This window comes from Phoenix dactylifera, chromosome 6 (genome assembly GCF_051530095.1).
Source record: "Phoenix dactylifera cultivar Ajwa chromosome 6, Ajwa_hap1_PhDact_Kaust_v1.1, whole genome shotgun sequence".
In the NCBI taxonomy this organism is placed as follows: domain Eukaryota; kingdom Viridiplantae; phylum Streptophyta; class Magnoliopsida; order Arecales; family Arecaceae; genus Phoenix; species Phoenix dactylifera.
The window spans coordinates 24,279,477-24,295,353 of record NC_143195.1 but is presented as its reverse complement, the minus strand read 5'-3'; the positions used below and the strand labels follow the sequence as shown (position 1 = coordinate 24,295,353).

General features: G+C 37.0%; 1 protein-coding gene across 4 annotated transcripts; it reads right to left on the bottom strand.

Annotated features, from left to right (window-relative positions):
• Positions 1-611: 611 nt before the first annotated feature.
• On the bottom strand, positions 612-15,455 carry LOC103695981 (short-chain dehydrogenase TIC 32, chloroplastic-like). Of its 4 annotated transcripts, none has more exons than XR_005511996.3 (5): positions 14,081-15,455; positions 12,588-12,833; positions 12,392-12,470; positions 2,285-2,331; positions 612-905 (listed from the first exon to the last, which is right to left on the bottom strand). XR_005511996.3 is itself a non-coding variant. In XM_039126800.3 (5 exons), exons 1-4 carry the CDS (start codon positions 14,094-14,096, stop codon positions 2,305-2,307), a joined length of 276 nt encoding a protein of 91 aa, XP_038982728.3. In that variant the 5' UTR covers positions 14,097-15,292; the 3' UTR covers positions 612-905; positions 2,285-2,304. The 4 variants fall into 4 exon arrangements, 1 of the variants encoding a protein (XP_038982728.3); XR_005511998.3 differs by having other exon boundaries at positions 12,392-12,461; positions 14,081-15,306; XR_005511997.3 differs by having other exon boundaries at positions 12,598-12,833; positions 14,081-15,306.
• Positions 15,456-15,877: the final 422 nt, after the last annotated feature.

Here is a 15,877-nt window from a genome sequence, read left to right as displayed (position 1 = left end):
TTAATAAACATAATTATCATTTAATGACACCTTTAAAGATTATAAATCAATTATAAGATTATATTTCCCTATATGGTAGTGAATTTTGTTAAGGTAATAGTTGTGGAAGGAACTTAGGAAATCTACCAAAAAGATGTTTACATTGGAGTAAGCTAGTAACCCATTATAATTATTCATGTTCTATACAAGGAGAATTATGGACATATGGTTCTTTTCTTCCTCTCCCTCCTATTAGTTGCATCATTTTCTGCTGCAGAGACCTACAATAACAGAATCAGTTGCATATAGCCTGATCAAGAGATATTTATGGGTATGCACCGCTCCTCTTTCGGTATTTCTAAGGCATGCTATTTATGTTATGAGAAAAACAATGGCATTGTTTTTCTATTACTTATGGTGAGTACTGAGTACAGAAAATTCTCTAGCATCATAAGACAAATTCCTTTTGAGGACTATGTGTGAGGCCAAGGCTTGTCCCATGGGACAAAGACAATATCATTATAATAGTCTACTCCTTTAGAAAAATATACCCATAAAATAGTATTCAAACTAAAACAGAAGTAATTTATCAAATTTGCTATAAACAATCTTCATTGATGGAATCACAGCAATTCATCAAAATGCTCTTTCTTCTTTAAAAAAAGAATGTGCAATGCACATGCAGAGGTGGAGTACAATTAATTCAGAGGTTTTACAGTAAAAGGTGAGCATTAAAGAATGAGATAAAGCAAGTCGACGATATAGCAATAAGCAATTGAATTCAAGCTGAAATCCCATAATTTCTTGGCCAGTTGTTTGTCGGAAGCTTTGGAGCTAGGTGTCGCTAAATTACTATTACTGAAATACTGTCCTGTCACTCCATTAACTTGAGGATGTAGTGCCACATAGCATGTTGTTGCAGGCCCCTGTAGAGAAAGGAAGAGGTAATATCGACAATTTGAAAAACCATTACATCTTGATTTCCTATTCTTTTTTCATGAATGACGTAGCTAAGCAGTTAATAATCAGTTGAAATAGATGAAATGTCATGCTTTAAAATCATCAGAAAACACTCTTTGCCTTTGTAAATATTTTGGCAGTGATCATGAAAACTTTTGTCACGCTACAATACATTAATCTGGCAACTATAAAGAAGACCACCTTAATTGCACTGATTAAGTACAAGACAAGATTTCTCAGCCATCTATTTTCTGGTTTAAAAAACCCAATATTGGATTTCCTCAGCTGAAAACTTATCGCGTCCGATCCGGATTTGGCTATATGGACCACAGAAAGCATGGAATATTGACCATCCAGGGCCAGCCTTCAAACTGACATGACCATCCATTAAATGGTGTCACATTCTTGGACAAAGCAACTTGTGGCAAAAGAAGCCTGCCTTAACTTTGGGAGCAGCTGGCAGGTAGGTAGACTTAACTCATTACAGAGATTAAGCCCTCGCAACTGGTGAACAATCAATCACTTTTGGACATTGTTAAAGCATTTATTGTTATACTGGGAAAAAAAGATTACTAGCCTTCGAGAACATGACCATCCATTAAATGGTGTCTCGTTCTTGGACAAAGCAACTTGTGGCAAAAGAAGCCTGCCTTAAAACTTTGAGAGCAGCTGGCAGGTAGGTAGACTTAACTCATTGCAGAGATTAAGCCCTTGTAACTGCTGAACAATCTATCAATTTTGGACATTGTTAAAGCATTTTTTGTCATACTGGGAAAAAAAAGATTACTAGGATGAGAGGATTATGTTTTCAAATGTGTGTGTTTTAGGTTATGATGTATGTTGCAGTAGCCTTATCAGTAAATCATGTATGAACTAGATAAGCAAAAGATGCCATGGCTGCATCCAAAATGAAGTATCTCCAATGTGCAAACTTTGCATGGGCAGACTGCAAATACTGTGCAGTGTATGCACATAAATAACTGTAGAATATGTTACGGCTTAATATACATTGTTTACTTCTTTCCTAACAACTTAAGCTTTTGAGGTCCAGTGGCAAATTAAATTAATATTAGAGCCAAAGCTCATGGGTTCAAATCCCTGTCCAGGCCAATTTTTCTTATACTAATCATTTATGATCTTTTCTTCTCTTAGGCTCATTGCCAGTTGTTACTTGAGTCATTCTTGACTCATTATCTTGAGTCGTTTGTGACTCGTTAATGCAGCTTTTGGGCAATAGTGATAAATTAACAGAAAGTCGAAGGTAACTTCAATTTAATAAATGACACTGGCTCCTTACTTCTCGTAGTATTATACTCTAATTGGAAGAAGAAGTATTGAAACTTACCTGCTGCACATTTTTCATCATTAACTTTCAAAAAGCACCAGTAAGGCCTGCAATACAGAAATAAGCAAATTACTGACAAGAAAACATAAACATGTACTCAAATAGGTTATACAAATCATATATATATATATATATAACGCATCTAGAGTTTGTAATCCAGAAGATCAACCACCTCTTATGCAAGGATTGTCACTGACCTTGGCTGTCACAAGTCTTACACGTGATGCCACTTGTACTCAACATTACTTTGTGGACAACGTAGTAAACCTTAGTATTTTTATTTTATTATTTTCACCATTATTGTTACTATTGTTAATATTATTATTATTATTACTACTACTGATGCTGCTGCTACTATTATTATTATGTTTTAGACGACGCCTACAATACAGCCATTCCCTAATCTGTGCAGCCAATCAATATGCGATATATTTGCATCGAGAGCTGCACTTTAAATTTTCTTCATACAATAGTAAAAGATACTGACTGAAATACTGCCTGATAAGAGAGACACTGATACTAATTTTCTAAGTTCTGATTACAGTGGTATTACATTCATTTTACTGTTTAGGCCACCAAACAATGAGAAAGAATAAGATTGCTCATCATGAGAATATGAGAATGGTTGCTCACATATTCTGGTCCTATCAGAACGAGAAAAGGTATATCCATGAAGTGAACACATGGAAAAGTGGGAGGAAATGACAGCTCCTGAAACATAGTCATCAGGCAAACAAAAAGCAGGCTTTGTGGCCCTATATCCCCTACATGTAGGGTTTAGAGTCTGATAGGCCTTGTATCAGTACCGCATGACATCACATTACCATTTCATCCCTCTACCCGCTTCTCTCAATGGATAAAATAGAGAAAAAGATGAGGGTAACAATAAAAAGAAATTAATTTTTTCATTTCTTGTACTTGTCTTTTCACCAGTTAGCCTTAGGTTGTCAGTTGTCACATCCAATGAAAGGCAGTTGACCTAGGAATTCTTATTGGATACATTTGAGATTTTATTGCGCACCTAGGATCATAAAGAACATTACTAATCTTTTTGCAGTTGGTGATATGTGCCAAATTACCCAAATGGAAAGGGAGAAAGAGAACTTTTAATGATGTCACAACATTCGATGAAGTCATATGCCAATTCTAAATTTTGGTTTATAAGCTGAATGAAGTTAAGCAGAGCCATATCAAGATCTCCAAAAGATTGGTCACCCAGAAATATTTCTTTCTAAAAGACATACATGGGTCCTACCATGACTCCCATGGTTGGCAACTGCATGGCAACTAATTCTGATCCTTAGATAGCGGAGTTATGCCTAGAATTATTTATAAAATAATAGCCTGCAAGCTTCAAAAGAGTATAATCTCAAGTCAGCTTCACGAAAAAAGGTGCATTTGTGAAAGGTTGCTCAATATAGAAAAGTGGCAAAGTCACTTTCGAGCTTGGCATGGATAACGCTTATGATATAATGGAATATAATTTTTACTTGTACTAAAGGTCAAAGTTACTTTACAGCTGATTAAATTAGATTCTAAGCTCTTAAAAGAATTGTTTTTATAGGGTATTCAACGGGGAGTCCTTTGAAACTTTTAGCCGTCAAAAAGTTCTCGACAATGTGGGAACTTGTCGTGATGTTAAGGTATCTTAGTAAGATTGTTCAAGAATGAAAAGCTGAATTCTCACATTTTAAGAGGATGCCCTAATATCCATCTCCTTCAAATGATTCTTTTATTTCTTTAAATGCAAAATAGACACTTTTGGAGTGTATTTAGATTATACTATGAAATGTAGACATCTTTCTCTCACTATGTACATGCATATAATCTATATGTGTGCATCATGTATGTATTATACGTACATGTAATTGTATATGAGTTGAACTGGAATCCTGCCGGTAGGATTAAAGACTAAATCATATCAACAACAAATTATATGCCATCTAATTGGAGATACAAAACTCTACTCATGATGTACAAACACATGGATGAGTAGAAAAAAAGCATTTTATTTGGGAGGTATTTTACATGTGCGTCAAGCAAAGAAAAAATGGATGGTGTCAACAGCGTTAGTGTTTTTAAAAGTATGATAGTGCATATTTATTGAGAATTCACAGCATTGATCATGACCTGAATATTTTAAAACATGTGCAAAACCAAAATTTGATAGGGTTTGTGATACCTATGCCCAAGGCCCAAGCCTAGCCATCATCAATGCCCGCCTATAAGGTGGTGCCTTTGTTTATTTGGGCAATAGAAAGGGGGCCATGCACCCCCCTTTCTCTTCAAGAGACAAGGGGTCACACCCTGTGGAAACAAGAGTGCTCTTGTTCCCCTTTTTTTCTCCCCGCCCACATGTCTTATCTCCCTTCCATCGCCCTCCATTGCTTCCTTTTACCACCCACCTCCTTCTTTCCTTCTCCCACCTCCACCACCCCAATGTCTCTAGCCCCGCTCTCCTCTTTCTTGTTCATAAGATGTCCCACGCCAAGAAAGCCTCTGCCATTCTTCTCTCTCACACACACGTCTCTTCCCTTCTTGTGCTCAAGTCCCCTCCACCCTCTCCTCCCTCATTGTCTCCCTCTCTCTCTCTCCCTCTCTTCTCCTTTGTGTGTGGGTGTGGGTGTATGTGTATATTGTTAGATAGAGAGGTTGTGCCCTCTTTTCCACGGCCTTTTCTCTTTTCTTTTTTCATTGTCTCCTGATTTTTCCCTATGTGGGTGTGTGCATGTGTGGGTTCGTATGTAACGGCCCACATGGTGCCGCCTCCTATCGCACTATAGTGTACAACAGGGTAAGTTTTGTGGGTCAGGTATTAGAATAGTCATTCCCTTGTTATAACAATTATTAGTTTAGAAATTAGAATTTTCAGAATTTTGGAGAAATTTTTAGAAATTATTTTAAAATATTAGTCTGGCATTGATTCGATATATGTAGTTTTTGGATTATTAGATCCTGAGGAACCCTATAAAGTGATCTAGTTACCTACCTAGTATATGCGAGGTAAGTAACATCTATACTTTATAGTGATTATTAAAGATTAATTACGCAATTGTTATCATGATTCCCAAAATAAATTGCATATGAAATTTCATAATTATGTGAAATTTGATTTATCATTGCAATTCTAATAAGTAATTGCATGATTGAATCACCATAATAGGATCAAGCATGTAAAATTGGAATTCTCGCATGTTCAATTGTAAACCTGGAAAATAGTACTAAAAAAAGGAAGAATTATATATATGTGTATATCACCTGACTCTCGGCTTGACTACGTATGGACCCGGACATGACTATATAATACCTATGTTCAAGATTCGCTGTCTCGGTACCGAACCCCGTACCAGTGCCACATTAGTATAGTGTCGGTACGGTACAATATGTAATTTTTTTGGCGTACCGATTGTCGGTTGCCACCTGTACCGGTTTAGTACGGTATGCCGATACGACCGGTACCGTTCAGTTCGGTACGGTACGTCATACCATACCTATGTTACAGGGTTTAAGTGTGGCCGCATGATCTACGCCACAAGGGTTAAATGTGGCCACATGATCTAAGCCGCGGGGGTTAAGTGTGGCTTTATGATCACTACTCCGATTAAGGACTCTTACCAATAGAGATTAAGTATGGTCGTGTGACCCATGCCACAAGGGATGTATCTGGTCGTAATCTAGGCTATAGAGCTAAGATGAATTAGAAACTAGATACCCAAGATTTAAGTATATCAATATGAGTATGATTATAGGACTGGATATTTATTTGACTCTGATATACTGTATCGATTCATTATATTGATATTATTGAAAGGATGAAATGCATTGTTTTAATATGTGGATATTATTCAAAGAAAAGGTTATAAATTCTACTTGTTCAGAGGTATCATGTTTTGTATAATTTAAATGAGCTACATTACTTGATATGACTTAATCCAATTTTATAAAGTGAACTTTTTACTTACTGAGTAATGAAGCTCATAATCTTTACCTATATTTTTCAGATCCAGGTGCCAAAACTATGTCGTTACCAACTTTTGTGGAAACGTAAATAGAGGCAAGGTCGTCTTCCTAGTTAGTATACTTGGTTTTGATTAGTGGTGTATATTAAAATGTGGCTTGGAGTTATGTATAAATACTTAGATACTTAAAGTTTGAGTTGTAAATTTTGGAAATAGATCTCTAAATATGACTTGGGCTATAATGTGTATGATTTTATGTGATATTTCAGTTTAATAGTTTAGTTGTTCCGATAATCACTACCATCTGCAATTGAATTATATGATTTCAGGTTATATTGATTCATTGAGAAGTAGAATGCCTTACATACTTATAGGGCCAACCCTTGTGAGTATGTGGTGGTTGTCATGCCCTCGAATTGTGATTCTGGAGTCGGGGGTGTGACAAGGTTAGATGCTTAGAAAGCATTAAATTATATCAAATCGTCATATCATGCTTAGATGAAGCTAGATGGGGCTTTCACCCAACATGTCATGAAACTGGTTGAATTTTTGACCCCTTGATGCATAAGATACCTCCTCCAAAACACCTGAGTTTTGATATTTAGGTATTTTAGACATTTTAGATCATGATCAATGATGTGGATCCTCGATTTAAAATATCCATTTTTTATTTTACATAAATTGGACTGAGGGCCTTGATCCTACCAAAAATATAGTAGTCTCTTTCTCTGTGTGTGTCTCTCACTCCTCCCCTCCCTCCCTCCCTCCCTCCCCATTCATACATTGGCATACGTACAAAATATATTGTAACAAGGAGCTTATGTATTTACCTCCTAAAATCAAAGAAACAACTGAAAAATAAAAAAATCTCTCTTTTATTTATTTGCATTAATGAAGCATACGATTGACAAAACCTTGTTACCCGAACAGATTAGTTAAATTAATTCCTGGATGAAGCAAATTAGCAGTTATCTTCACCTCTTCTTCCCGTGCAAAGCAAAGTCACAGATACATGAATGTAATTTATAGATTGTTTCTCAAATGCTCAAAGCAGGTACATGGATAAACGGACATTAAACTTCCCGCTACTCAGCTAAGAAATGTTAAGTCAGTGCTCCAAACGGACTTATATTTCATTTATATTTCACACCGGACCATGTAATGAATCATTAAAATTTGGAAGTTCATATGAATATTATATGATTTATGAATGTTCTATGATTTACATGTTAGATTCAGCATAACTGTGAACACATTAGGGCAATATCATGATATTGCTCTCACAAATAAAAGAAAACATTGGTTAGCTGATAAACACAACAACCTTAATTACAAAAAAAAAAAAAAAACTACATGGACTTTTCACCATCTGCCTTAAGAAATGAGAGTCTACCTTTTTGCAGACTCATTCATTTCCCATGAGTTTATTTCCAAATGCAAATAATGCTTCACGGATGTATTCTTGTCACACATCTCACCCAATGTAAATTTTGACATGCCACTTCCATAGTGGATCGACATGAGTGCCCCCTTGCATAAACTTTGGAAACAAGAACCGGCTGCTTAACCCTAGGAGCTTAACAGTCAAAGGTTTTACAATTGTCTTTAAAAAAACTAAAGGGCATCTATTTAACATCAAAAACTAAAGCTAAGCACTCTTTACAGCTTGATGAAGAAATCTATTAATATGTATGCGTTTTGCAAATGTAATTCATAGGTGAGGCAAGACTACAAGATTCTTCTCTCTGTTCAGTGCAACTCAACATTGTTAAATTTGATTCCTTTGAATATTATACAATCTGTCCACAAATATTTTGTTTCATACTTTCGTTCACATAAAATAAAGCATTGCAGATGAGTCTTATGCCCAAGAATTTCTGTCACTGTACAAGTTGACAAACTTCCAAGAGCAGTATGCTGGTTGATATGCAATCAACATAAAGTGCATACTTCAGATCAAACCACAAGCATCGGGATAAAAATGATGTCAGCAACTTTGTGGGCAACTCCATATGATGCTGAGGATTGGAAGTAGTTCAACAGAAGAATCCGTCTGAATCTTTTGTAAATATTTCAGTGTTCTGAAACCATCTTATCCTTCCGTACATAATCAGAAAAGTAATTGTAATCTTCTGCCACCCATTTATCTTCTCCAAAACTCTTCGTCTGAATTTCAAAGCTTGATCTAGCATCATTCATCTAAAACATTTTTGCATTCAACAATGAAACTATATGCCATAATGTATCTACGGGTAAATTTCACTATCTCATCAGCTTTATATTTCTTTGTTTCTTCTGATAGATTTTTCTCAACTTCAATGGATGGAGCTCTATAGTTTTTAACTTCTTATCTTTCTGATTTTTAAGATATCCAAAATTCCTTGCTTTTCTTTTCTTTAAACATAATATCAAATATTGGTGCATTGTAGAAAAACCCTTTTCCTTCGAAAGCACCAAGGATCTAAAATAGTAAATGGTGTGCATCAGGCCACAGTAAAAGTCACTATATCAAAGATTTTTATAAAGATCTGGCCGACTTCTATATTTTTAGCATTGAAGTATGTGGAGCAAATTACAATACATATCCACACAAATTTATAATCTAGCACTAAACAATCAAAAATACTGTTATTGCATTTAAGTTGATTCAAGACCTCTCCTTTCTCTCTAATACCTTCCACAATATACACAGAAAATGATCTGGGCATTCTCAGCTTGAAGAAACATCAATCTCAAATAAATGATTGATAATTGATTCAGACTAGCAAGCAACAATCATGGGGACCTTTGTTTTCCATTTTTCATCCATCGACCACCACTATTTACAGCACTAAATTTCCTTATATTTGTAGGAGAAAACCTAAAGTGGATGCACCATGGGATCTTTATGATCTTGTTAAGAACTTGCTTGACTTGAAGAATGCATTGTGGGAGCCTCAAAAGTCTATCCTACAATCCTACTCACCCCGTATTGCTAGTGACACAATAGAATAGCTTAGCATAATGGTCTCTTGCACCCGAACTTCATCTTAAATATTGCCCAGATTGCTCTATGACCATTTGCATGATCTTATTGCTGAGCTTATTTTCTATAACTTCAGGTGCACAAGACAAACCTCTTCCATAGGAAGAGCTCATCTTTTACAAGCATTAATTGATGATTTGTCATGAGTGACCTACATATATCTCATGCAAAGATGTAATGAAGTTTTTGCCATCTTAAGTATTTTAGAACCCGTTTAACATTAACATTTTGACTCTTATATCTGACTTAAGTATATGGTTGTTGAGGTTCTGTTTGGTTGCACAGTCTATCTATTATAAACATTTTGTGCTGTTAACATTAGTGAAATAGATTACCTGCATAGAAAAATGAACATCTTCTAGAGGTATTTAGTGCTCTTCCTTTTGGAAGAAATTTCTTAGATGTTCTGATTGTTAGTTATTTACCAACAGGTTGTTCCTCTTCAATGCTAGATGGTAGAAGTCCACTAGAGGAACTTTGACCATATGAATCTTATTTCCATCATTTCCCGGCTGTGCTTATTTTGTATCTAACCTTATTTGATCAATGAGAAATTGAACTCTAGATCTATTTATTCTTCCATGTATGTATCAAATCATAAGTTGTCCATTGCAATTAGGAAGCAAGGAAAACACTTGTATTTTCATCCACTAGTTAGGCCATGTTTGGCAGAACTTTTGGAGAGGCCAAAAAGCACTTTCTGACCCTCCAAAAGCACTTTTAAATTGAATAGGGGTGTTTGGTAAAAAAAATCGGAAAGCTATTTTAGCTTTGCCAGACAGCTAAAACAGCTTTTTGGGAGAAGTTCCATTTTGAAGCTTTTCCGGAAAAGCACTTTTAGGCCCTATCGAAAAGCTGTTTTGAGTTATAAATTTTTTTCTTTTTGGACCAAAATACCCATGATAAAATATAATAATTACAAAAAATGACAATATTAATATATAATGATAATAATTATAATATTTTATACCTTTATTATTGTATTATACTATAAATATAATATTATATTACATTATATCATAATACATTGATATATTATATTATATAACATCAAATTATATTATATTATTATGCTATAGTATACAATATTATATTAATATATTATAATAATATTATATTACGTTACAGTAATATTATACTATATTATATATTTATTTATTAATATATACTATATTTTATTATGCTCTGTTGTATAATACTATGCAATGTTCTTTATGGTCATTTTGTCATACCAAAAATACTTTCGCAGTTTGTTTACCAAACACATATTAAAGTCTCACATCACTTTAGAAATGTAATTACCAAACAGCAAATAGCTTTTTATAAAAGCTCTACTTCCGAAAGCTTTACTGCCAACAGCTCTGCCAAACGGGGCCTTAGTTTATTTCTTTTGAGTCTCTCTCATGCTTATAAGTCATTTTCTTTTGCTATCCCACTTACATACATTCATAAAAAAGTTCATTAAGGAATTCTTGTTTCTGAAAAGGCTGCTTTAATAAATTTGAGTTCAAAAAAAAAAGGAATTAGATGCCTTACCTAAAGGAAAACATATAAAATAATATGTTTTTGGTTATATAAAATTAACTATGTTGTTGATTGATGAATTGAGAGATAAAAGGAACGACTAATGGTGAAATAAATTTAACCATATTGTTGGTTGACGAATTAAGGGATACAAGGAATGACTTGTGGTGAAGGACAGCACTCAAATATGGGATAAATTATTTTGAGGCATCACATCATTGGTCATGCCAAACTCCAAAAGAGAAGTACTGATCAAGGTGAACCTTTAGGCCATCTGTCAATTGGTTGTCCCTGGTAGGATGTTCTCATGTAGTCAATGTGAGATATTGTTTTAGTTGGATATCAAGAATGTGTTTCTAAATGTTGACTTATGTTTAGAAGTCTACATGAATCCTCCTCTTGGATTTTCCCCCACTAAAGGAGGATAAGTTTGTGGATTGAAGTCTATATATGATCTCAAGTAACCTCTTAGTGCATGGTTCAACAAATCTCATGCCTTGTTCAACTCTAGATTCAAGAAAAGCTGACTGATAATTATTTCTCCATGACAAGGACCATTGTGCTATTTGTCCATAAATGATATTACCTAGTGAAAATGACTTGACAATGATTATTTTTCTTTAAAGAATATTTATAGTAAGATGTGAATCAACATACTCTAAACCGACCCAAGCTTGGTGGTTCGGCCTGTACCGAACCAAAACAACACCAAATTCGGACGATTAGGGTTATCGGATCAGTTCGATTTATAAAACCCCTCACCATCCCCCCTTTGATGGTTCGAACCTTTGAGAGCCTTCAAAAGGGTTCTCTCGCCTGCTCTCTCTCTTTGCTCGAACGCTCACTCTCTCTCCCCCCTCTTCAATACCGGGACCACAACCAATGTCGTTGCCCTGGAGGTAAGTTTCTCCCCTCTCTCTCTTCCCCCTCTCCCTCCCTCCCTCCTCTCTCTCTCCCTCCTTCTCCCATTCCCCCTCTCCGCAAGCCCTTCCTTTCGCTCTCCCTTCCTCCCTCACTCACTCTATCTTCCTCTCCTTCTCCCTACCCCCCTTCTCTATAAACTCATCTCTCCCTCGCCTCTCCCTCCCTCCCTCCTCTCTCTCTTCCTCCCTCACCTTCTCCCTCTCCATGGTTCGATACACCCCAACTTGGTACAATACGTACAAATACCGTACTAAACTACCGGCCAGTACGAGCTCCGATACCAATCCAACAGACCTTGATTTGTATCTAAAGATATTGGAGTGGCTTTACTATTTGCTACAAAATTATGTCTTTCGTTCACTTAAGAGTGATAAACTATTTGGTATAATGTCAAGTAGGTTTTCCTTCTCAGGTTATGACAGCTTAAAGAAAGTAAAAGCTATAACAATTTTTAATTAAATAATGAGCTCTAATATAGTTCAGAAATAAATGATCTTGTCACAAACTCATATTCCTAAAAGATCTAAGACAGACATAATACCTAAGATGGTCAGTGATAATTATGTTGTTGAGCAAAATTCAAAAGGAAAGATTCTGGTGAATACTATACAGACTAAATTAGCTAGCTTTAATGCATAATCAGTTTATTTCCATATACAAGAGAAATGAGGATACCTTGAAATGTCTGGAAAGCTCATTAGCATGCAAAATATTAACAAGTTTTGACTGCCCATAAGCAAGATAACTGTTGTACCTGTAAAATAGATATATCAACATATAAAACATATAAATATTGCATAATTAAAGAAGTAGTCTAGCTATACATAAATCAAATTTGAGAACAGAAAATTAATTAAAAAAATGAACTGACATCATCTTACGAAGCAGATAATTAACTAGGCAAGAAGTGTTCAATGCCACACTTCCAAAGTAATGCGAAGTCCTAGCCGTAAGAAAGTTTACCCTGACTCATCATTTATCTTATTTAAACAAATTCCTTCCTGATAAGTAACATTGTGTGCCTCTGATGAAACAAGAACAATCCTTCCTTCAACATCGCTATTACGAGATGTTTTTTTCATGTTCTCCACCAAAAGATGTGTTAGAAGAAAATGGCCTGCAAAATGAGAGAAAAAAGTTCCATTATGTAGCATTAAGTGATGAAGGCATTACCGACTAATATGCATAGGTCAAGAAAATTTTATCTGCTAGCCCAAGAAATTGAAGGTAATAGTAGGAAATATGCACGATAATAAATAACTTTATAGACAACAATTATAGAACATATGATTGATCTATTAAAACATATTAATACATGAGATAACAATTCAAAATTGCTTTCAAACTGCAAAATTATGCATCATATGCAAGTATGCAACTTACTATAAAGTTTTAAGGCACTGATCATTGTTATATGCATAATCATAACTGCAGATAGTACATAACGCAAAAAATGACATACACTAGAATACTGGATCAATTTCCCATGAACTAACATGCCATCACCTCTGGTAGGATAGTAATGAAGTAAAATACAATTATAATCAACAACATAATAATCCCAAGATACTACACCATAAGTAATAGGAAAATGATCAAATGAACAATGCCACATAAAATGAATATCATATCAATACTTGGAAAGCTCATACAATTAACATGCACATAAACACCCTCATTATCATCTTATCAAAGAAGCATATATATATATATCCTAAATTTAACCAATTGTTCAACAATAGTTTCATGTGTCATGTCATCTATTTCTCATTAACTTGATTTTCGGATTTCATAGCAAGATTTTTTGGGCTTTGGATTAACTAAGTTCATGACCCAGTCCAAGACTGGCAAAATCCCACGCATAAGCCCATAGACACTATCCCACGCATAAGCTCGTGCAGGCTATCCCATGCATAAGCCTATAAATGCTATCCCACGTGTAAGCCCATGGAAACTATCCCACGCATAAGCCGTAGAGGTTATCCCGCGCATAAACTCGTAGAGGCTATTCCGTACATAAACTCGTGAAGGCTATCCAATGCATAAGCTCATGGAGGCTATCCCATGACGAAGCTAGTCCAAATCATATCTTATTCGTCTGATTTACAAGTTACACTTGTCAAATCAATTTTCACTTGCACAATGCATTTCTCTCAAATTCAAGATAATATTATTCACATATTCATGTTTTCCATATCTGACACATATACTATCATGCAAGTATATTCGTACTGAAAATATAAAATATGCGATCACATGCCAAATGAAATCTATCAATGTAAATCACACAATGCAAATTCAGTAGTGCAAATCAATAACACGTATATAAATATATAATAGTAATCTAGGTACAGAAATCCTTACCTCTATCACAATCCATTTAGCATCAACATCCTTCGTGCCAAGAAGAGCACTGATGAGCCCACCAGCACTGATCTCCAGTGACCACGAGTCCTCGCCATGTCTGACTGCTGACACCGGCAGCCTATTAGCCACAACGAACAGCCTCTGCTTCATGGCCTTCCATTAGACCTCTTGCATCCGTTCCTGGATGCCTTGCCCGCCGCCAAGCCCGCATCCACCACCTCTCCATTGGGGGCGGCGCCTTTGGTACTTAGGATCCCAGCACACACGGTGTCTTCAGCGCCATCTTCGAGCTCGTGCTTCAAACAAGCGATGCAGGCTAGCATCTCTCTGGCAACAACAATGCTCTTCCGATTCTACCCTGAGGCCTTGGATGATGTTTCGAATGACTTTGATGGGCTTTTCTTACTCGATTTCTTACTCAGCCTGTATCTTCTCTCTGTTCACCTCCCACCACAGCTTGGCGTGCACCTCCCCAAACCTTTCTCGGCTGAATCGAACCCGATGAAGCTCTCGGGTCCCATCGGCCAACTCTTGGATGGTGATGTAAACCCCAGGCTTATCCTGCTCCACCCACTCTGTCACCTCCGGATCGTTGGCATGGCTGATGGAGACGGGAGGCCTCGTCCCTAGACGATGTAGTCGTCCTCGATGCCTCGACCGAAGAGGCCTCTCCCTTGACACCCGAAGACTCCACAGCATCATCATCACTGTCCCCGACATCATGCACCTCGACCACTTCATCATCTTCCCCTTCCTCCTCATCGTCATCATCCACATCAGTGGAAGCCACTCCGACCGGCGCCACCCGGAACCCATTTGATAGGTGGTGATGAGATCCCCGCCAAGATAGCCGCCGCGGCAGCCAACGCCTTCGCCTCCTGCCCGCTGCCGGAGAGCCTGGGGAAACGGAGGAGGGCGGCTACCGGTCGTGGGCGCCGGATCCGAGGGACTGGGCAGCGATGCGGCGGGGATCAAGCCCTCTCCTCCTCCCGGACGCCTCCGATCCCTCCTCCGCCGGCGCAGCCAACACCTCCACCTCGTCTCCTTCTTCTCCTTTGGCCGTGGCCGCCTCACGGACCCTCTGCACCCAAACGCCCCCGCCCGGGATACAATCATACAATCTCTCACCACAGAACTCGGCACGATCGGGGAGGTTGGAGATTAATCTCCAACTCTCCTCCCACGATCGGTCGATCGTTGCTCTGTTACAGCCAAACGCTAATGGCCCATTAGCCCAAAATAACGGGCTATTATAGTTACGTACAAAGTTTGAGATGGTAGCAGTGTTAGTAGACACATACTTAGGGATCAACGGTCTCAATAGGGCTGACGGGGGATGCAACTGCTCCACAATATCCATCATTTTTTAGATGAATACGCCTCCCATTAGGCTACTCATGTTTATAGAGAAACCAATAGTGCAGCTGATTGGATGACATTCTATGCGGCTCATCATTCCGAAGACTTTATCTAAAAGGACCATGTCTCTATCCCATCATCCTTGCAGTTTCTTTTATTTTCTGGCTACTTGGGCAACACTCACACCCGTTGTGTGCGAGTCGCCGATACAAAAAAAAAAAAACGCATGAGTTAAGTATACTAATGATCAAAGTCAACATAAAAATAAAATATTACTTGTTCACTACTAGCCCTATTTGCTAGACAAAATAAATACTTATTAGGTGATACGCTAATCCATCTACCTACTTGAGATGGTGGAGAGATTCATAAAGCTTATTCAATGCTGCCCCAGGAAAAAAGTTACCTGATCTATAATCCACTATAACACAAAAG

What these genes read in the sequence shown, in the direction of transcription:
- LOC103695981 (XM_039126800.3), bottom strand. An exon ending in AAGATAAATGATGAGTCAGG is followed by an intron (nt 12,471 to 12,679) that starts GTAAACTTTCTT and finishes TCTATTTTACAG; the next exon opens with GTACAACAGTTATCTTGCTT. An exon ending in AGCTTTCCAGACATTTCAAG is followed by an intron (nt 2,332 to 12,391) that starts GTATCCTCATTT and finishes TCTGTATTGCAG; the next exon opens with GCCTTACTGGTGCTTTTTGA.